At 43.1% G+C, this 23,108-nt stretch overlaps 1 protein-coding gene across 2 annotated transcripts in view; it reads left to right on the top strand.

Annotated features, from left to right (window-relative positions):
- OLFM2 (olfactomedin 2) overlaps window positions 1-23,108 on the top strand; it is a 51,585-nt gene that overhangs the window by 7,806 nt on the left and 20,671 nt on the right. Inside the window, exon 1 of one of the 2 annotated variants that reach the window (XM_020994878.2) lies at window positions 7,977-8,364. The exons of the other annotated variant lie outside the window; for it this stretch is intronic. Coding sequence (XP_020850537.1) covers window positions 8,230-8,364 — 135 coding nt within the window. The 5' untranslated portion in view covers window positions 7,977-8,229. Of the gene's footprint in view, window positions 1-7,976; window positions 8,365-23,108 lie in introns of those variants that run through there. 2 annotated transcript variants of the gene reach the window in all.

The following is a 23,108-nucleotide window of genomic DNA, read 5'->3' as shown; positions in this document are numbered from 1 at the left end:
TAAGTCAGTGCATACAAGCTGCAATGGCTTACTGGCATTTATATTCTTCATTTGCAACTGGTAGCACTTTTCTTTGATAGTTTTCTTTGAACATAATGAATGCAGGTCTTAAATTTCTTAGTGATGTCTACTCCCACCTTGGGTTAATAAATTAGGCTCTTGGATTCTCCCTTGCCTCATATGCCCAAAGTCATCATGTAATATCTCATGGACATACATCAGAATGGTTGGATTGCACCAGTTGCTTCCTGGTACCATGTCTGGGATCAGGTACAGTCTGATTCAGCATTCCATTGCATAACTCTAACTTCTGCCCTTGAATCAATCCTTAAAGGGACTGGGTCTTGGGTTCCTTAAGTTCATTGCCTTACTTCTTGACCTGTATAATTTCTTGAAGTCCTTTGCTATGATCGCAAAGAAGAAGAGAGGATTTGCTCAATGATACAAGGTTCACATATACTTATGATACCTTCTCTGATGGAAGTCCCCCAAACCTTCAGGGACACTCCTGTTTAACAGCAACCCAGATCGCAGGACATCATAGATAGCCTATATATCCCTTCTTTCAGTGGCACTATAGCTTCAGTGTTCCATGGCTATCAGTTCAGAGTAATTGTATACACCTCAGTCTTCCCTGGCAGATATATTCAACTAATAGCTGGCTAACGATGCTATCTGTGTCTCACAGGCAGTTTCCAATTTAGTGCTGCTCAAAATGTAGATCTGTGAATTATTGTCCATCCACTCTTGAACTTTAGCACCATATATATGGTCTTTGAATTTCTCAGCGACAGCCCGCTTCAGAGCTGAGTATTCCAATTGTGTATGGGATAACAAGTTTCGTTGTCACTATGTGCTCTACTGGCAAATGCCATTGGTTTCTGATAGCAGTCACTCTCTTGGTTTAGAACTATTCGCAATTCTGCCAGTCTAGCAACTAGAGCTTTTGTGGGTCTGCATAGGTTAATGGTGATGCATGTGTGAGGCAGCAGGCCATATCTTTAAAAATTTATACATATTTGACAATCTAACAATTTCAGAAGGATTTCAAAGGGTTCAAAAGAAACTGACCTTCCATGCCCTTCTGCTAATCATTCTCCTCAATCACATAATCACAGCTGAGATCATTGAATGGCAATGGCAGAATAGTGCTTTATAAATTTGTAATAAGAACCACCGAATCTTAGAAAAGCCTTTAAGTCTCGAAGATTCTTTGGATATAGGCAGTTGAGGATCACTTCTGTCTTCTGTAGCTGAGTGCTAATTCCTTGCTGAGACACTGTGACCCACATACTTGACTGAGGCTCAGCAACATTGGTATTTGGCAATGGTAGTAACTAGTAGAATATAACTAGGAGGGAGAGAGAGAGAGAGAAGGAATGGTAGCCTGGTTATTATGGTTTGGAAAGTTACAGTAGTGATGGGAAGACACAGGAGAGTAAAATGGCATACCTTGCCAGTACTATAGGAGAATTAATTTGATTATGATCCTAGAATTAGGATGGGAGGCGGAAGGTATACATTGGGTGGTAAGATGATTGGTAAGAAAATGACCAGCGAGTATGATGAGGTCAACTGGATATAGTGGGCCAGACCCAGCACCATCTGTAGGTACAGTAGCCAGCTCACATACTCTATTAAGCATTTCAGCTCATTCAATGGCAACTTTCTCTACCCATTATGATTTCAGACTACCTAAGCAAATCTTTCTATTTAGAGAGACAGCAGCAATCTATTTACAGGCTCTTTCTGTGATCGATCATCAGGAACTTTTGAATGATTGACAGTTTGGGACAATTTACAGAAAAAAAAGATTGAGTAGGGTCTCCCTAATTGCATCTGTGAGTAGTCACTTCATATTTCCCCAAATCTCTTATACCTCCCTTCAATATTTATTGAATTTATTTCTCTAGTCAGAATCAATTCCTCAAATGAGAAGTCTTCTTCACATTTCTCTAAGTCCATTATTTCACCATGCTTTTCTTCAGTTTTGGCTTCCACTTTTTCAAATCTTAGTTAAAGTTTTATTCAGCAAATAAATTATGTGGATTGTAATCATACTAGTGTACAGTGCCATATAGTAATAAAAGTGGTAAAACCAATAACCAAATGCAAACATGATGCCAAGTAACAATAACAACTGAAAAGTGCACATCAACAATTCAAATATGAAAAAACAGGGAGTATCAATCAATTCGATGCCTAATGCAATTAAGCAGCAGTGTAATCAATATCTTGATACTACTATTAACTTCAAGCACTAGTGATTAACAGAAGTGTAATACTACTGTAGGCAAGAGGCATAATGCATTGATAATCAATAGCATTCAAAAGCACAATGTTTTGTGCATTCCATGGCATACAGTGGGCCAGTCATGAGAAAGGAAAGTCCAGGGAAGGATATCAAAATCTAGACCTGAAAGAAACAATTCCAGTGAAGATATATTAAAAAAAAGTTTCAAAATGGGACTTAGAGGAGAAAAAGTTTTTAGCAAAAACAAAAAAACAGCCTTACTATTATTCAGCTGAAAGGAAAATAACTTTCAGCTAAACTCAGAAATATTGGGGCGGTTAAGTGGCACAGTGGATAGAGCACCGGCCCTGAAGTCAGGAGGACTTGAGTTCAAATCCAGCCTCAGACCAAACACTGGACACTTACTAGCTGTGTGACCCTGGGCAAGTCACTTAACCCCAATTGCCTAAAAATTAAAAACAAACCTCAGAAATATTGAAAAAAATCACATGTTGAATATCCTCACGTGAAGCCCCCAGAGGCTCTCCAATTCACAGGGCTATTCTGGGTTTGAGGTACTCTGTGGGTCCTTATCCATTCAAAACCAGAGTTCATAAGCCCTACTGATGTGTTTACCTTTCATAATCAGCTAGAAGACACAATTAATTCAAGACAAAGACATTTAATGAGATAACAGTAAAAAAAATAATAATAATGATACTGAAACATTTCCCCCTTAGATTTGGAGAGCATTTTCCCACAAAAACATACTATCAGTGGGAAGAGTAGATACATATGTGACATGCAGGTGGATGGGCACACATGTAAGGATCATGTGTTGCTAGGTTATACTGTGGAAGGGCACACGACTATGGAAGATGTGTGGCCAGGGTCCATATGTGGAGAAGAAATTCATGCTTTTGACACTGCAGGGCTTCTATTTACTAGTGATATCATCATGATGCTCCTTCTAGTCTCTGATGGGTGCATAGTCTCTTCCAGAATTGTTGATGCTATTCCCACGGACACTGCTAGCACAACTTGACTGTGCATTTGATTGTAAAACCTCTCAGCTCCTGGCTTCAGCCAAATCCTTAGCGAAGCACTTTCTCTTCCTCAGGAGAAGGGTGGGCTCTGCCATACTCTCTTTTGTTGAAAACTCCAAGGCTTTCAACAGTTCAACAGTCCTTACACTCAGCTGTGGGATCAGCAAACTGATGGAGGGGGGCAGGGAGGGACAGCTGAGAATGTTCTATCTTGTTCCTTTCAGAGTTTTAACCCCAAGATCTTCCATCTCCAGCAAGAGATTCTTTGCCTCAGAGACACTTTAGAACACAGGGGAACAGCACCCCTACTTGTTTAGCTAATGCCCTCAGACTTAATTTTTTTAACTTAATTTCCTGTTTGTTTGACTTGCCTATTTGTTGGAGATTGCTCTAGTGGAGGGTGTGCATTCTGTGTGCCTGCCAGCATGAATATCTGCTAGACAGCAGACTACACTTAGTCATCATCCTTATAGAGGTTACTTTCCCACAAAACTTCCAAATTCTCCTTGTTTTCCAATGCTAAAACTTCTGCTTTCTGCTACCGATGAGCAGAATTGGACAGAGACAGAGACAAAGCTATACCTAAAGAGCAAATCCATGGGGGCATAGGAACATTACCGCCTTTATTATGTATGGGGGGGGCTGATATCAAGATTCCGGATCAATTTATTCCCCTCTCTTTCCTAGCCCAACTGATGAAATTATGGAATGAAAGGGCTGGTTTAAAAAAAAAAAGAAAGAAAAAACAGCCGGGCTTTAAGGTTTTAAATGAAGTGCAAAGAAATGTCTATATTTTATTGGCCCTTTATGAGGTGAGATGAAGTTCTTCAATCATGCTTGATGGATTAAAAGGGAAGAGAGCCTAAGGATCTGCCATTACCCTAGTTGCCCTTTACCAAGCAAAACACACCTTCTGAGCAGCCATTTCAGGCAGAAGACAATTCTATGGAGTGTGACCTGTAGAAATGAAAAAGCGAATCAACTATGGAGCTACAGAAGAAGAACCTCATCCTTGAGAGAACAGTTCTTCATCTGGGGCATTGTAACTTTTTGAAGTGACACTATTTGCCCATTAAGCATAGAGACAGTACTTAGCATGATACTAGTCTAGTCAGTTGAGGCAGGAGACAGCTGTAAGGAATGTGAGTTTGGGCCATTAAGAAGAAAGCCAGCTTTGGAAGAATTCAACCCTCAAGAGGATATTGTTCTCTGGAGGGAAAGGTATTATTCTCCTCCCTCACCACCATTGTCCCATATGACATTTTTGTAGTAAAATTTTTTACCCAACAGGAGATAACAAACCCAGCAGGGAGTATGCCCAGTCAAGGCCCAAGACTAGAGGAGCTTTGGGAGTCAAGAGAGTTAGCATTGGCTATCTGGAGTTGAGTTTCAGAGAGGAACAGGTCCCAGGCACCTCAGCTGAATGAGCTACCCAGCAAAGACCTGCAGTCAGGGAGAGCTACATATAAAGATGCCGCAAGAAAAAAGGATAGCAGTTTGTGAAAGGACAGTCATTTGTGGAGCCAGAGTGGGATCTGAGTTCAAATTAGGCCTCAGATCAGATACTTGATACTTACTAGCTGTGTGACCCTGGGCAAGTCACTTAACCCCAATTGCCTAACAAAACAAACAAACAAAAAAGAAAACCAGAGTGGGGAAGGCCTTTATTGGTAAAATATATAATAGATGGTAAATCCACTTTAAACACTAGGAAAACTGGAGAAAGGGAGAATGGGGCATTTTTTTCCTTTTCTCTGCCTGGTTGTAGGTAGTAGGTATGGATGGGAAGAGATTGTGAAGGAAAGTTTGAGGTTCTAGCTGGTTATCCAAGAGAGATTAGGCAATTGGAAATTCAGAATGGCAGTTCAGGAGCATAATCAGGGCTAGAGATATCTATGTATGTAGGTTATGAATGGATGGATATTTATTAAGCACTTACCATGTGTCAGGCCTTGAGTAGACAACTCTCTAAGACTGTAAGTTGCAAAGAAGGTGTTGTCCCGTTTTGGAAGAGGGAATTTCCTCATTTTGAAATCCCCTATATCAATCAAATCACTGGTCCATTCCCTTCCTTTTGTCTATGCCAAGCATTTTCTGTGTCTCTCATATGCTTGGAATGCTGTCTCTCCTCAGCTCCACCTACTGGTGTCCCTGGCTTCCTTTAAATCCCAACTACAATCCTTTCTTCTACGAAAACCTTTTTCAACCCCTCTTAATTCTAGTGCCTTCCCACTCTTACTTATTTCATATTTATCCTATATATAGCTTGTATTTTTTGTTTTCTTGTTGTCTCTCACCATTACATTGTGAGCTCCTTGAGGACAGGACTGTCTTTTGCCTCTTTTTGTATGTGCAGCACTTAACTTTCTTGTGCCTGGCACATTAGTAGGTCTTTAATAAATGTTTATTGTCTATTGACTATGTCCCAGACACTGTGGTAAGCTCTGGGGAATCCAAATTTTAAAAGTAAGGCAGTATTTGCCCTCAGGTAATATACAGTCTAATAGAGGAAGAGAAGACATATAGGGGAGGGGTGGACAGGATAGGAAGTTTTGGTCTGTGGAATGTTGGGATGGTGAGTTGGTCCACAGAGCAGTGATTGATATTGCCTTTCCAAAAGCAGTAGTATATTTGATATGACTATTGTGCCCAGAGTAAGAGATGGAAAGAGAAGAGGGATGAGGGCTGGGGGGAGAGGGGGATGGCAAGGTAGCCTGGGTATCCAGATGGCTAGATGGGATATGGAAGCAAAGCCTTTTCTGAGGTCTGGGGTCAGCTAGAGTTGGGCCAGGTAAGGTCTTACTTAAAATCAAGATGGCAGAGCTTCAGGGAGGGAGTTCAAAAAAAATTAATGAATTAACTGAAGGCATGGAATTAGGTGATCTCTCTGAAGGAGAGGGTTTATAAAGAAAAGAGGGCTGATGACACAGCCTTGAGGGGATTCCCACATTTAAAGAGTGGGGGAAGGTGTCAAAGAAAAGGAATCAGATTTATTTTGCTTGGCCACAAAGACTAGAAAGTGGAGAATGGTGAAAGTTGCAAGACACAGATTTCAGTTTGATAGAATGGAAAGCTTCCTAAGAATTAGAGCTATCCAAAAATAGAATGGGCTGCCTCCAGATCCCAGTTTCCCCTCCTTGAAAGTTTTTTAGCAGAAGTTATATGACCGCTTGGCAGAGATGTTACATATAGAGGGTATTCCAACTTACACCTGTTAAATGGACAACCTCAGATCCCTTCCAACTCTAAGATTCAGGGATAAATGATCAACAAAATAGACAAAGAACCAAGAGAGAGCAATGTCACATGAGAGGCAAGGGTATAAAGAAGCAGGGGGTGGTCAATTGTGTCAAATGCCACAAAGAAGGAAGAAAGAAAGAGGACTTTTTAAAAGGGCATTACATGGGAGGTTGCAGGTGACACTGGAGAGCTGTTTCATTAGAGTGGTGGGAATAAAAGCCGAAATTCAAGAGGTTGAAAAGTGTGTGGGTGGTGTAGCAGCAAAAAGAGATAAAATAATAGCTTGAGGAGGCATCAGGGTCAAAGGACATATAGGAGAGAGCTGAGCATGTCTTTAGGCAGTAAGGAAGGAGCCAATAGAAAGTCAGGAATTGAAGATGCATGAGAGAGGGGAGATAAATGCAGAAATAAGGTCTTGAAGAAAGTGAGAGAAGATGGGATCACTAGTAGGAGGCCACTTAATCCTCCTGACCTGGTAGGAAGGAGAGGATGGGAGAAGTTATGGAGAGTGGAAATGAGAGGTCTCTACCAGCTTTAACTCACGGTTCTTTAAAGCTGCATCTGCTGCCTGCAGCCTTGCCAAGGCTGGGGGCAGGGGGGAGGGGATGGGATTAGGAAAATGACACAAAGGGAAGAAACAGATTGTTTGCCCCTGGGGAGCCCCAGTCTGAGGGAGGACACAGAACAAACGAAATGAGCAGAAATTTGTTTACAAAATCACACATTCATTTTGAGGGTGGGATAAAACTGGGATGGATCTATTTTTGTCACTCTGTGGCTGGCTGCCTCTTCCTGCATCTCATCTTTCAGATCTTATTTAAATTGGAATTGGGTTTGTCTTGCATACTGTGTATATCTTGCACCTTATACAGGTGGGTGTTTCCATAATCCTTTCTCTTGTATCTTCTGTATATTGCACTCACTCTATATAATGCCCTCTCTCCCTCTAAAGCTCTTTTTCAGTTTACTGAATTTGGACCAGAAAGGCTCATACCCTCTCTCCTCACCCGTAAGGGAGGCTGGAGAAGCTTAGAGGGAGCCCCTACACCCTCCAGTCATCTCCTTCCCTCGGGCCAACTGTGCTCCCTGGTCTGGGACGGACCTCAGAGTCTCTGAAGCTTGATCCCTACTTTAGTGGCCCCGGGAGAAAAGCTCTCCTGACCTTTCCAGCCCTTGCGGCTGAGGTTTGGGAACCTGAGGCCACCCACTTTGAGCGCTGGGCGGGTCCTCCCTCAGGATTTGGGGGCGTGGCCGCTGAGGTCCTTGGAATACCCCAGGCTGAGGTTCCCTCCTTCTGCCTTAGGTCACTCTAGAGGAAAGCCGGGGGTCCCCCTGGCGGGGGCGGGGACAAAAGTGGGCGTGACCTGTCCCCTACGTCGGGGCGGGGCGGGGCGCCGGGTGGAGAGTCCCGCGGGGGCGGAGCCCAGAAGCAGTGACGTCAGGCCGGTTGGAAGTGCCGGCCGAGGCGCTCCTAAGAGGGGGGCGGGTGTAGCGGGGTTTATAAGCGAAGCGGGAGAGCCAGAGCTGAGAGCCGCAGCCCTAGGTGCTCGAGCGTCCCCATACGCCCTCCTCGGGCCCGCAGTCCGCGAGGCCGCCGGGCAAGCAGAGACAGGCGCGGGGGCGGGCAGGCAGGGGCCGCGGGGATCCGGGGGTGGCGGGGGCCGAGCCGGCCCGGGCAGGGGATGCGGCCACGACCACGGCCGCGGAGCCATGTCGGTGCCGCTGCTGAAGATCGGGGCTGTGCTCAGCACCATGGCCATGGTCACCAACTGGATGTCGCAGACGCTGCCCTCGCTCGTGGGGCTCAATGGGACCGTGTCTCGAGCGGGCACCTCCGAGAGGATCGTGAGTGACTGCGGGGCGGGGGGCGTGGTGGGTTCCAGGGCCGGGCTGGGTTCTGGGTGTCGAACTTTGGCGGCGCCCTGCCGCCTGGCTTCTTTGAGAAAATCCTATTTCTTATCTCTAGCGTAGACGCCAGTGGCAGATTTATCTGTCTGCTGTCTGAGAGGCGGTATAACCTCACATTGTGCGCACCCCCTTCCTTCCACTCTTCCCCCGCCTTCGGGCACCGGTTCTTCCACCCTGCCTCCCAACCCCAGGCGGGAAAACTGATGTCCTCCTGAGGACTGGATGGGTGGAGGGGCTGGCGACTGCCCCCCTCCTGCCCCGTGCCACCCCGTTATCATTTGAATGTTTAAGCTTCAAATGAGTGTGCTAGGTAGCCCGACCCTAAAGGGAACAGGGTAAGCTGCAGATACAGGAATTAAAAGCTTCAAGCTTTGGTGTCTGTGCTTCTGGGTGTCTCTCAGTGTGTCATTACTGGATCTATTGCTGTGTCTAGTTACTGTATGTCTCATGTGCAAGCCTATGTTTATTCCTTTGTGGCCCTATTCCTGTGTTACCATGCGACTCTCTGTGATGCTGTGACTTTGTCCTGGATGTTGCTGTGTCTACTTTACAATCTGGGTATTGCTGTGCATGTCTGAGGGTGTAGCTCTCTGGGTTTCTGTGTTTGCACACCCTCTCCGCCTCCCCCCCAAATCTCTTCCCCTTCCTTAACTATCTCACCATGTGCTAAATATTTATTCCCATAACAAGTTGGCCCAGAGAGGGAGCTGCACTGGGGCTGGGCATCATGCCACCTCCAGAGGTGACTGGGATTGCCTACCCCCACTTTGCTGGCAAAGCATCAGGACTGCTACAGCTCCAGGGGAAATGAAACCAAAAATGAGATTAATGTGACAGAACCAACCCTCACTGACCCCAACCCCAGCCAAAAGTGCAAGAAAGTGCTTCCCACTGGAGAGCATGACAGTGACCAGCCTGTTGAGTGTCGCAGATTCATGCCCTTACTCCCCAAAAGTGCATTCTTTCCTTGTGTCTCTGCTTCTCCCCTCTGTCCTCAGTAAACTGCTCTGTAACTCTCCTCCGCACCCCCCACACCCACCCCCGTCTTTCCAGGGTTTGGGGAAAAGAAAAATGTGTCCTAGCTTCTGCTACTGAGACAGAAACTGTCCCCCACTCCATAATTCCTTGGTTTACAAGTACAGTCTACCCCATCTCCTTAAAATGGAAGGAGGAGAAAGGAACAAAGTCAGCATATGGGACATTCTGAGAGCTCTTTCTGAGTCTGATTGAGTACCTGCCTATATAGCACTTGGCATATTTGGAACCAAAGTCTAGACCTTCAGGTGTGATCATATGTTTCCAAGTGAGAATATGCTTAACTCAAGGAGGGAGGGAATTCTGAGAAGACATGATGTCCTGTTGCAACCAGAAATCAAACCTCAGATTCATAGACTGTCAGAAATGGAAGGGACTTTAAAAATGGGGAAACTGAGGCTCAACAAGGGGAAGGTGTTTGCCCAGATCACACAGTGACACCACATGCCTAATTTTTCCTCTTATTGCTAGACACCCTTTGTTGGTTCCCCATTGTTTACAGAATAAAATACAAACTACATAGCCTGGCCTGACAATGAAAAGCTTTCACAATCTGCCATACCACACAGGGACTATATTTTTTTTAAAAATCTTTCTACAGCATTGAACACAGGATCCTGCACACAGTAGGCGCCTAATCGATGTGTGCTAGATTTGAACTTGAAGACTAAACAAAGATTAGTTCAGAGCACAGTCTACTCCAGAGGTGGGGAACCTGTGCCCTTGAGGCCACATGTGGCCTTCTAGGTTGTTGGGTGCGGCCTTTTGACTGAATCCAAGTTTTACAAACAAATGCATTTATTGAGGGGATTTGTTCTGTGAAGTTTGGATGCAGTCAAAGGGCTGCACTTGAGGACCTAGAAGGCCACATGTTGCATCAAGCCTGAAGGTTCCCCACCCCTGGTTTTCTCCTTTCTCCAGGGAGCCCTTTAAACCTCCTGAGATTTATTAGTTTGGGCCCTTTGCAGGGCCTATGGTGTGGACAAAGGGTGACTAGAAGGATAAAATAACATTATAGGAGGTATTTTGACAAGCTGGCAACCAGTATTTTAAGTGGAATAAAGATCATTTTATATGAGGAGCCATTGAAGGAACTAAGGGAGAGAGAAGACTGATGAGGGTAGGGGGTAGATATGATTACTGCCTTCAAATATCTAAAGAGCTGTGAAAGATAGATTAGCTGTATTCTATCTCTTCCCCCCTCCCCCTGCCCCCCTCCACTCCAGTGCAAAACTAAGCTCCTTAAAAACAGAATCTTTGATTCATCTTTGTATCTCAGGTGCCTAATACTGTGCATTACATATCTAGTAAGTACTTAAAAAATGGTTGCCTTGAATAATGAGTTATGGAAAGTTAGATTTTGTCTCTAGAGAAGGAAGAGTTTTCTAACCATTGGAGCTCTCCAAACAGTGATAAAACTGATAGTCATTATCCATCAAAGGCCAGGTGAATATTTGTCAGGGAGATTGTAGACAGGTATATGAGACAGCTAGGTGGCTAAGTGGATAGAACACTGAGCCTAGAGTCAGGAAGACCTAGTATAACATGCTGAGCCTGGAGTCAAAAAGAACTGTTTGAATCCTGCCTTCTACACTTACTATCATGGGCAGGTTATTTATCAATTTCTTCATCTGTAAAGCAGGGATACCTGTAGTAGTAATTGCCTCACAGGTTTGTTGTGAAACTTAAATGTGTTTATGCTCATAAAGTACTTTGCGGACCTTAAAGTACTCTATATATGTGAGCTATTATTCCCTGTAGTTATGTATCTCCCTCCCTATCTCTGTATGTCAGGCTGTGTTTCTGTGTGTGTGCTGCTATATGTCATTGTGTGTCTGTTCCTAGAACTTATCTATATGTGTTGGTTTTTCTCTCTGTGTATCTGTTTGTGTGTCTATCTCTTCTAGCTCTGTGTCTGTCGATTCAGTATCTCTCTTTCTCTGTGTATGTCTCACTGTATATCTGTGTCTCTGCCTCTATTTGTCTTTATCTGTATCTCCCTCCATCCAAAAGAGTTCAGGCTTGAAGGATAGCACTGCTGCCCACTTGCACTCAGGGACATTTGGGTAACACAAAGTTAAAAAATAAATGGGAAAAATCTAGTGTTAGCTGATACCAGTATCTATAGCTCAATAACTGTATCATGTGTATTTGTCTCTATCTCGCTTTCTGTCTTTGTCTTTCTGGGTGTGTTTTTCTTCCCATGTCTCCCTTCCTTTCCATTTTTCCTCTGTATCCCCATTTCCATCACTATTACATTTCTCTTCTTCTTTCTCTCTTTGCCTCCCCTCTCTTCCTCTCTTTTCTTCTCCACCTATTCTTTTTTCCTTCTAACTCTCTCACTCTTGTATCTGTTTCTCTTTCTCTGGCTCTCTTTCTTTATACTTCTCTGTTTCTGTGCCTCTCTGTGCTTCTTTCCTTCTATCTGTCTCTTTGCTTCTCTCTTTGCCCCTTCTGCCTCTCCTTTTCATTCTTTTTCCTCTCCCTTCTCTCTATTTCTCTCTTTCATTGACTCTCATTCTCTCTGTCCTTCTCTCTATATCTTTTCTCCCAGATTTTCTCTCTCTCCTCTGCATCTCCTTAACTACCTTTTCCTTCCTGTTTCATGCTCTTTGCCTCTACATTCTCCCTATCTCCATGTCTCCCCCTCCCACCTTTCTCCCTCTTTGTTCCTCTGCTTGCCTCTGTTCTCTCTCTCTCCTGCCTCTTTACCTCTCTCTCTTTTTCTCTGTCCCCCACCCCCTCCATACCTCCCTCCATCTCTCCTTGTTTTTCCTTTTGTTTTTTTCTTTTCCTGTCTCTAGCTATCCCCATCAAACTCTCATTTGCTTCTCCTTTCAACTTCTTTACCTTTCTGTATGTTCTCTGCATGTACCTCTCTATTTCCTTTTTTTCTTTCTGTCTCTCCCTTTCTTTTTTTGCCCTTTCTTTCTCTGACTTTCCTCTGTGCCTCAGCTTCTACCTTCCTCTCCAAGTCTCTGTCTACCTTCCTTCTCTCCGCCTTCCCCTGTCCCTTCCATTCTCTGCCTCTTCCTCTCTCTATCTCTTTCTTTGCCCCCTGTCTCTCTATCTGCTTCTCTGTCCCTCCATATATTTTTGCTTTTCTCTCCCTTTCATTCTTTCTGTTCTCTCTTTGCCATCCTCTCTGTATCTCTGTCATTCTGTATTTCTCTGAGTCTGTGAGTGTTTTACTATGTCTAGGTGTGTGTATGTGTGTGCGCACATGCATGTGTGCACACACATACATGTTTATCACTTCTCTATGAATCTGCACATTTGTATTGTGTGATTCTGTTTGTGTTGGTGTTCATCTCTCAAGGTGTGTATATATCTGTATTTGTGTCATCTATCTTATTCGTAAAATATTTATTAAGCACGTACTGTGTGCAGAGCACTGTGCTAGACATTGGAGAAAATACAAATTTTAGCTAAGACATGGTCACTGCCCTCATAGAGGTTCCACCCCCACAACTAGAATGCTCTTCCTCCTTACCTCCACCTTTTACCTTGCCTGGCTTTCTTCAAGACTGAGCTCAAAAAATAAAAAAAAAAGACTGAGCTCAAATCCCACCTTTTGTAGGAAACTTTTCCCAGGTTCTCCCCTTACCCATTACTAGTGCCTTCCCTCTGAGATGACCTTCTATATATTCCTATATATCGTCTATTACTGTATTGCCTCCCTTATCAGAATATAAGTTCTTTGAGGGTAGGGACTGTTTTGGAACTTTCTTTGTATCTCCAGCACTTGGCCCAGTGCCTGGCACATAATAAATGCTTAACAAATTCTTGTTGACTTACTCTAATGCACAGCTTTATATGATACTGAATGATAGGTACATCAGAGATTGTCAAACCAAGAGCCATGTGAAATCTAAAAGAGGCACATCTTTAGTGACTGGAAAGATTAGAAAAAAGTATGGAGTAGGTCACATTTGAATTGTATTTTAAAGGATGAATAGGAATTCAATAGGTGAAGAGGGAGAGGGAAGAGGGAACTGTCAATATAAGGGACATCCACTCACTCACTCAATCAATAGGCCTTTATTAAATGCCTGCTATATGCCAACCACTGTGCTAAGCTCTGGGGATACAAAGAGAGGCACAGGCACAGGCACAGGCACGAGGGAACATCAGATTTTCAGGCAGCAGAAAGTTGGCCAGTTTGTCTGGAGCATAGAGTATGTAGAAAAGAGTAACATGAAATAAGACTGGAAAAGTAATATGGCACCTGATTGTAAGGGAATATGAATGCCACACAAAAGAGTTTGAATTTCACTTGCTAGATCTATGCATAAGAAAGACTATTATGGAAATATTGTGAAGGACAGATTAGAGGCAACAGAGTAGAGGCAGGAAGACCTTTTATGAGGCTATTGTAATAATCCAAATATGTAGTATACAAGGGCCTGTACTAGGATGGTGGCAGTGGGAACTGAGAGGAGGAGATGGGTGCAAGAGATGTTACAGAGATGGAATCAGTAGGGCCTGGCAATTGATTGGATGAGAGATAAGAGGGAGAACAGAGTCAAAGATGGTCCTAAAGTTTGTTTGGTTTTTTATTGGGGGTGGGGGGAGCTCAGGGTTGGTTTTTAGCACGGGAAATTAAGTGATGGTGATTTCACTGTCAAAAATATTGACAACAGAAAGAGGACCAAATTTGGAGATAAAATCTGTTGAGTTTGAAGTGCCAGTGGGACATCCAGGTGGAATGTATTGAGACAGTTGGAAATGTGGTTCTGAAGCTCAGAAGGAAGCATGGAGCCAGAGATATGAGACTGTCACTCCCAGAGCATCTCCTCACCATGCTGCCTACACTACATTCCAGCCATCATCTTCATCTCTTCTCTGCCTCTCCTCTTCCCAGAACACCCTCATACTCCAGCCGTGGGTCTCCTGGTTCTCATAGGCAAGCTTTCACATTACCTTCCTTAAAACTAGGCCTTGGTGCCACTCCCCAACCATCTCCACACCTTGCTGCCTCACAAGTAACCACTCCCTTTCCAGAACCACCTGATGTGCTGTCTTCCTCCATTAGAATATAAGTTCCTTGAGGGCAGGAATTATCTTGCTTGCTTATATTTGTATCCCCAATACTCAGCACAGTGCCTTTCACTTAAAAAATGTTTTATCTCTATTAAGAGAAATTAGACAAAAGGCCAAGGACAGAACCTTGAGAAAGCATATGTCTACTTCTCTTTCTCTCTCTGAATTTCTCTGTCTTGAACCTTTCTGTTTTTCTTTCTGTCTTTCTGGGGCTTTCTGATTCTGCCTCTTGTTACATCTGTAAGTTTGTGACCCATTCTGTGCCTGTGTCTAGCTAGGTCTGACTCCTAGTGTTTGTAACTTTGATATTGTCTCTGGGTCTGTCTACCTATCTGTTTCTATTCCTCTTTGTCATTTGCTTTCCCCCTCTATCTCTTTATCTCTTTTTCTCCACACCCTCCCTCCTTCTCTCTCTCTCTGTCTTTGTCTCTTTCTGTTTCTCTCTCCTTCTCTCCCTCTCTCTCCTTTTTTCTAATGCATTTATCAATGGTTTGGATAGAAGCCTAAATGGCATGCTAATAACACTTGCAGGCGACACAAATCTCGGAGGGATTTCCAGCATGTTGAACGATGCAATTGGGATCCAAAAGAACACTGTGGGTTGGATTGAAGAAGACAAAATGTGATAGACATAAATGTAAAATCTCATACTTGGCTTCAGAAAGCCAATTGCACAAGTACAGGGGTGGGGAGACACGGCAAGCCACCATTTGGTGTGAAAAAGACCTGGGAATTTTAATAGACTGCAAGTTCAGTATGAGCCAACACTGTGGTATGGCAGCAAAAAAGCTATTTCAATCTTCAGCTAAATTCAGTTCTCTGCATTTCTAGAAGCCTAGTGTCCTGAATGATGACAATAAGAGCCACACTGCCCTCTGCCCTGCTCAGGGTACACATCAGGAATGTTGTGTTCTGGTCTGGGTACCACATTTTAGTAAGGATATCAATGATCTGCATAGCAGCCAAGATGCTATGGGTATTGGAGACCATGCCATAAGAGGTCAGAGGAACTAGAGGTGTTTAGCCTAGAAAAGAGAAGGCTCAGGGGAGGGCACAATAGTTGTCTTCAAATATGGCATTAGTCTTGTTCTGTTTTGTTCCCAAGGGCAAAACTAGGAACAATGGATGGAACTTTCAAGGAGGTAAATTTCTCTTCCATATAGGAAAACACTTCCCATTAATTAGAGGTAATCAGTAATGAAACAAGCCCACGAAGGGAACACTGTAAAGTGGAAGGAAGCATCTAGTCAGAGGCTGGATTATCTTCAGGGACAGGTTGGTTACAGAGGGGATTCCATACTCCTGCCTTGGATGGACCAGGTAACTTCTTGGGTCCCTTCTCTCTTAGAAAATCTAAGCCTCTGTCTCTTTCTCCATGCAGGTTGTGTTGAGAGGCAGCTTAGTATACTAGATAGAGCACTGGACTTGGAGTTAAGAAGAGCTGGGTTCAAATCCCACCTCAGACATTTACTGCTATATAACCTTAGGCAAGTCAATTGAGCTCTCACAGCCTCAGTTTCCTCAAAAATAAATCATCTACCTTACAGGGTCGTTGCAAAGATCAAATGGGATACTGTCTGTAAAACACTATTTTTTTTTAACTTTAAAGCAAGCACTATATAAAAATGGGTTGTTGTTTCAACTCAGAACATGGTCCTGGATTACACAGAGGATAGGAGGGGTGTCAAGAGAAAGACTTAGGCCTGTGATAGGTGGTGGGGGGTAGAGTTGCAAATGCCTGGATCCTGGGCCAGATGGGGAGAGGTGGGATGTGCTACTTCCAGTTCCTACCATCCTGCCCTTTCAGGTGTCCCTTTAGGACCCAGCAAGCCAAGCTCCAGCCCCAAGATGGGAACATCTGGTGAGTCTGCAGCTGGGCAAGCTCATCCTGAATAAGGGAGCTGATTGCAGGGGGAGGGGAGTGCAGCAAGAAAAGAATAGGCTGAGGGAGGCTCAGTCAGACCACGTGCCAATGCTGCTGACCCTCAGAGTCTAGTGTGGCCCGAGAGAGAACAGGGAGGGCAATGGCAGAGAGAGATGTCTGCCTGCTCACCCTGCCCCTCTGAGGCCCTGGAGCCCAGTTCATGACTCAGCTTGTATATTCCAACCCATCTCTTTGGGGTCTTTGTCTCTTATCTGTCTGTGACCCTCTCTTTCTGTGCCCCTCCATATTATGTATTTCTCTGTGGTCCTCTCTCTCTCTGTGTCTCTGTAGCTTTATCACAGTCACAGAATCTGAGTTGGAAGGGACCTCAGAGGCCATCATTAACCTAGCAGAGTACCTCTCCTAATGCAGTTTACTTCTTGGCCAAGCTATGTGACTTTGGGGACATGAGATAAATTGATGCTGTGAATTCCCACCAAGTAGATCTTGTTCTCCAATAAAAAGGTACTTATAAAGATATTAACATTAGAATGAATCAATTAAATGGGCTACCCTCCCTCCCACCTCCCCACCATATACTCTGATCCCATTGTCTCCTGAGGGAAGCAAGGGCAGAGATCCTTGGGTGGGCCTGGGTTTCCAGTTCTTCAATTCAGACCCTGTCTAGATGCTCAACCCCATTGGAGGGCAGGCAGGTGAGCAGGTGTATGAGTATCAAAGCTGGTGAAGAGGGAAGCTGGTTGGTGGTCCACAGGTAGGTGGCCTGCAAAGGCAGGCTGTCTGCCGCGTGTCAGGCTATGTTGGACCATATGTGAGCACATTTGCATGTGTTAACAGATCAGGATATGCAATGGAATGGGATGAGATGGGGAGGGTCCCCCTCTTCTTCACAGAGGTAGACATTCTTTATTACCCTCTCTCTCTCCCCAGGGTTAGAGTATGGTATTACAGCTAGGAAATTTGAGTTCTAGGGCTAAGTCAGTACAATTGAGTGCAGGGGAAAGAATGCTTAACTTGCAGACTTAGATCTTGAGTTCAAGTCCCAAATTACTACTTACCACTGTACTAGTCACTTCCCTTATCAATTCCTTCATCTGTAAAATGAGTCAGGGGTGGGGAACCTGTGGCCTGGAGGCCACATGTGGCCTTCTAGATCCTCAAGTGTGGCCCTTTGATTGAATACAAACTTCACAGAACAAATCTCCTTAATAATAGGATTTATTCTGTGAAGTTTGGAGTCATCCAGACTGTAGATGACCTTTGACATTCCTAAATTGAGGCCACTCTGACCCATGTGTCAGTGACCTTCCACCTCTTGGGCTTGCAACTATGGCATATCCTGTACCACTAACAAATGCAGGCATCATTGCTCAAAGCCGATGTTGAAATCAAACAATGGGAACAGGTCCAGATGGGGCTTTGTGGGTTGGATGGCTTAAGGTAGAGTGACAAAAACACTGGATTTGGAGTCAGAAGCCCTAAGTCCTGATTTTGACACTTAATAACAGGGGGATTAAAATGAATGAATAGTTATCAAGGAGAATAATGAATAATAATTGAGAGCCAATCAGGCAATAAACATTTATTAAGCACCTATTATGTGCCAGGCACTGTACTAAGTGCTAGGGATACAAAGAAAGGCAAAGGATAGTGCCTGTCCCCAAGGAGTTTACAATCTAACTACATGCCAATGTATGTGTGGACAAGCTATATACAAGATAAATGGGAACAGGATAAATGATCAACCAAGGAAGAGACATTTAGGGTTGGTCTAAGGGAAGACTTCCTCATAATTAGAGGAATCCAAATATGAAATGGACTACCTTGGAAAGGGAGTTTCTGGTCATCAGGCGTGCTCAGGTAGAAGCAGTATGACAGAGCACAGGCTGTCAATGTTGTAGAGGAGATTCTGGTTGAAGAACTGCCTAAATGATCCTTAAGGGTCCCTTTCAATTCTGAGATCCTGTGATTTTAGAAAAGGTGCCTGTGGATAAGGGTGTGGAAAGCTCTCGTTTTTCAGCTGCTGCCTTAGGAGTACAGTCTGGCCCCTCACATCTCTACCCTCCCTCTCATCAGACGTTTAGGCACAAATACACAAAGTATAGAGAACAAAAAGACAGATTGGACCTTATAGATATCCCTGAGACTTGGTAGCTTAGAATCGTGATGGGAACATGGCTTTAGAAGGATATGCTTTATTTGAAAGGAATAGATTAAGTCAAAGGCAAGACTGGGGCAGTGGCAGCATAGAATAACTGTAAATGACAAGGATTTACTCATGTCAAGATTCTGTAACACAGGGCTTTTGGGTGAAGATCAATAGCAATAGGAGCATTGTCATTAGTGTACCTTCAGAGTGCCTACCCAGAAATGGGAAATAGAAAAGGAGTTTTTAGAAACATATGACAAGCCTAGAACACTGGCATGATTTAGCATGAGGGAGTATACCTCAATTATCTCAACTTCTGCTGGAACATTCTTTCAGCTCAAGGCAGAAAGTTAATTACTTCTTGACTTGCATCCTTGCATTCCATCCTTGGGGAAAAAAAAAGTAGAGGAGCCAGCAAGGGAAACTTCTATTCTGAGTCTAATTCTCACCAATTAAGAGAAACTGGTTGGTGAGCTAGAAGTGATAGGAAACTTTTAAGAAGAGGGCATTCCATCTTGGAATTTATGATGGAGGAAATGAAACCAGGGCATAGCCTGATACTCTAGATTTAGAGAGAACTGATTTCAAAATCTTCATGAGGAAGATAAGTAGAATCCCATTAACTAAAAGTCCACTGAAGAAGTTAATCCAGGAGGGATGGGTCACTCTCAAGAAAGATTCAAAGACACAAAACAAAAAGCTATCTAGAAGAACTAATAGGGATGCACAGGGAATTCATTGACCAACTTAGATTTTAAGAAGACATACAGATAATAGAAGAAAGGCAGATAACAGGATAAGTTTTTTTAAAATGTGGCCCAATTCTTTAAGACTAATATGAAGAAGGGGCAGCTAGGTGGCGCAGTGGATAGAGCACTGACCCTGAAGTCAGGACTACCTGAATTCAAATCCGGCCTCAGACCAAACACTTAACACTTGCTAGCTGTATGATCACTTAACCCCAATTGCCTTTAAAAAAAAAAAAGACTAATATGAAGAGTGCTAAATTCAGAATGAGAAACTGGCAAGAGAAATTAAGGACAACAAGCAAGATTTGTTGAGGGGTTTTTTTTTTAGTTATATTAGTTAAAAGAGGAGGATCAAATAAAAAATGAGATTGGCTTCTCAGGGTGGTTGAGATGATGATAAAAGCAGAGACAGCAGAACAATTCAACTCTTGCTTCTGTTTCCTCTGGCAAGAAGAATGAGCTCTGATTGTAAAAGGCAGAACAAAAAGAGAGGGTTGAAATCCAACATGAGCTGTGAGCTTATATCTCCCACTATAAGTAAAAAAATAGTAAGTAGCTGTAGCTACCCTTGATGAGTTCGAGTCACCTTTCTCAAGTGAACAACATTCTAGGGTAGTGAAAGAAATAGCAGATGTGTTTGTTGAACTACTCTGTGATGGCTGAAAGATTTTGGAGAATGTGAGAAGTAAGTATTTCTACCTCTCTGGGTTTTTTGTTTTGTTTTCTTTTGTTTTGCTTTTAAGAAGAGAATGAAAACTGCAAACCATAATCCAGTGAGCTTAATATCAATTCCAGGAAAAATTCTAGAATGCCTTGTTAAAGAGCTGTTTAGTGACCATCTGTAAAAGGAAGTGGTAATCATAGAGAGCCAGCATGGTATCATCAAGAGCAAATCATGCCAGACCAACATCGATTCGTTTTTCTTTTTTGGACAAGGTTACTAGACCAGAATATCAAGGGAATGCTACAGATATAATTACCTAACTTTTAGCAGAACATTTTGATACAGGCTCACATATTCTTCTGTAAACAACATAGAAAGATGTAGACTTGACAATATTAGGGAAGAGGAGGGAAATGAGCGTTTATAAAGCACCTGCTATGGGCCGGCTAGTTAGGCAGCTAGGTAACTCAGTGGATAGAGTGCCAGGCTTGAAGTCAGTTAAGACTCATCTTCTTGAGTTCAAATCTGGCCTCAAATATTTAGGAGTTGTGTGACCCTGGGCAAGTCACTTAAATCTGTTTGCCTTAGTTTCCTCATCTGTAAATGAGCTGGAGAGGGAAATGGCAAACTACTCCAGTATCTTTGCCAAGAAAAGAAGAGTTGGACACAAGTGAAAATGACTGAACACAAGTGAATGTGCCAGGCATTGTGTTTTAAGTAAGTACCTTACAAATATTATCTCATTAGATCCTTACAACAACAATGAGAGGTAAGTACTGTTAGTATATCCATTTTACAGTTGAGGAATCTGAGAGAGAAAGAGGTTAAATAACTTGCCCAGTGTTACACAGCTAGTAAGTATCTGAGGCTAGATTTGAACTCAGATCCTGACTCTAGGCCCAGAACTCTATCTACTTCACCACCTAGCTGCCTACTTTACTTCACTGGGGATAAGTCTGTGAAATAATATGGGTACTATTATGTCCATTTTACAGAGGAAGAAGCTGAGGCTTAGCAAAGTTAGTCCAGTATCCCATAGCTAATTAGGCATCAGAGGCAAGATTCACAACTAGGTCTTGAGTCCACATTGAATATCTTTTCCTCTATTGGATATTACCTAGTGATATGGTTAAGAGGGTTCAGAACTGGTTGAATGATTAGATCTAACAAGCAGTTTTTCATTGACGATTCCGTCAGTGATGGAAGGAGGTCACCTGTAGAATGGCTCAGGAAGATATTTTCGGACCTGTGCTGTTTAACATTTTTAATCAGTGACTTGGCTAGAGTATGATGGGCATGCTTATCATATTTTCAGATGACACAAATCTGGGAGGGATGCCTCCAAAAAGCCCTTGCCAAGCTAGACTATTGGGTTGGATCTATATGAAATTCAAGAGGGATAAGTGTGAATCCTTACACTTGGTTTCATTGAATCAATTTTGCAAGTATAAAAATGAAGGAAATAGACAGCAGGTCATCTGAAAAAGAACTGGAAGTTTCAGGAGACCATAAGCTCAAGATAAGTTAAGTGTGGTATGGTGACCAAGAAAGCTATTGCAAGCTTGAGTTGGATTGAGACAAAAACATAGTATCCATGAGGAGGAGGTGAAGGTCTCATCATAGTCTGCTTTAGTCAGGGCAGATCTAGATTAGTTTACAGTTCTATGTGCCATGAAGGACATTGATAAAACTGGAGAATATCCTGAGGAGGATAGTCCAAGACAGGGATAGAGAACCTGTGGCCTTGAGACTGTGAAGTTTGGATTCAGTCAAAGGGCCACACTTGAAGACCTAGAGGGCCACATGTGTCCTCCAAGCCGCAGGTTCCCCACCCTGGTCCAGGATTGTGAAGGGCTCTGAAATAATGCCATATGCAGCACACATTCTGGAGCTATTATCTTAATTTCCATATGCACTGATGACTCAGGTCCCCAGATATGACAGCTGTATCCCCTCAGAATTCACTGAACTCTTTTCTTTTTTTATCTTATTTTAGACTCAAAACACCAGAACACAAATACAGAATAAAGAAAAGGAAAAAAATATCATAAACCTAAATACAAAGTACGAAAAGACAGGGGGAAGCATGTCGTGTGCATAGCAGAACATGAGAAGATTCAAAATATGTAGTGATAAATTTTCATTTAAAAAAAGCCTGTATGCTAAATACTACACGTTGTATTGAGATGTCCATCTTTGCTTTGCTTCCTTATAAGTTTGCTTTTGTTCTCTGATGTGCACTTTTTACTTTGTTCTTTTTTCACCCTTCCTACTCCCTCCCCAGGCTACAATTGAGTGCAGATTTATTTCTACACAGATATAGATATATACATACACATATAGACATACATATATAGACATATACTTTCCCTAACAAATTCTACTCCTGATCTTTGTTTTTATGCTTATGCATATCTCTTGTTTCCTATCCCACCTGACTCCTCTACTTTTCTTCTACCTGCTACCTTGCCCTCCTATTACTTAGCCTACCCCCCTCCAAGGATCCTTCCTCTATCCTCCCATTCTCATAAATCTAAACACCCTTCTGTAGCCCCCTATAACCTATTCCCTCACTCTCCCCAACTCTCTTTCTAATGCTATAATGCATAAGCCCTCTTCAGAGTGCTTCTTCCATGATTCTAGGTTGATATAAATTAGTCAGCCAGACTTAATTTAGCTTCTAAGAAGGGGTATTTACTAAGGTGATATAGTAAAAGTAGTTTGTACAAAGCATCTCCCTAAGAGTCTGTAATACACTCTTTTACCAGCACATATGGAGTCCAGGACAAATTGTGTTCAAGCTTAGAGCACTTGTAGCAAAGGGGAGTAACTCACAGCTACTTAGAAGCATCCCTATCCATGTGCCATCATATCAATTCTCCAAAAAGTTGGGCATGTGGGCAGTAGAAGAATGTGGTCCCTAGAAAAGTGTTTCTTCACAAGAAGTGACATACAGTGGCCTCCATTCTTTGGATTCATGCTTGGGGAGGAGGTAGGGTGGGGAGAAATCTTGGATATGATGAAAATCTCTGACTTTGGTCTCTTTCTTGTAAAAAGCTGTGATGAATTGTTCCTATAAAGTCTATAACTCCTGGAGATTAATGCGTCTGAAATGGTCCATCAGTAGACTCTCCTAATAATCTGTGAGAAAGCCAT

This window comes from Phascolarctos cinereus, unplaced genomic scaffold, assembly GCF_003287225.1.
Source record: "Phascolarctos cinereus isolate Bilbo 61053 unplaced genomic scaffold, phaCin_HiC Scaffold_4;HRSCAF=312, whole genome shotgun sequence".
NCBI classification, from domain to species: domain Eukaryota; kingdom Metazoa; phylum Chordata; class Mammalia; order Diprotodontia; family Phascolarctidae; genus Phascolarctos; species Phascolarctos cinereus.
This window is presented reverse-complemented; position numbering and strand designations above follow the sequence as displayed.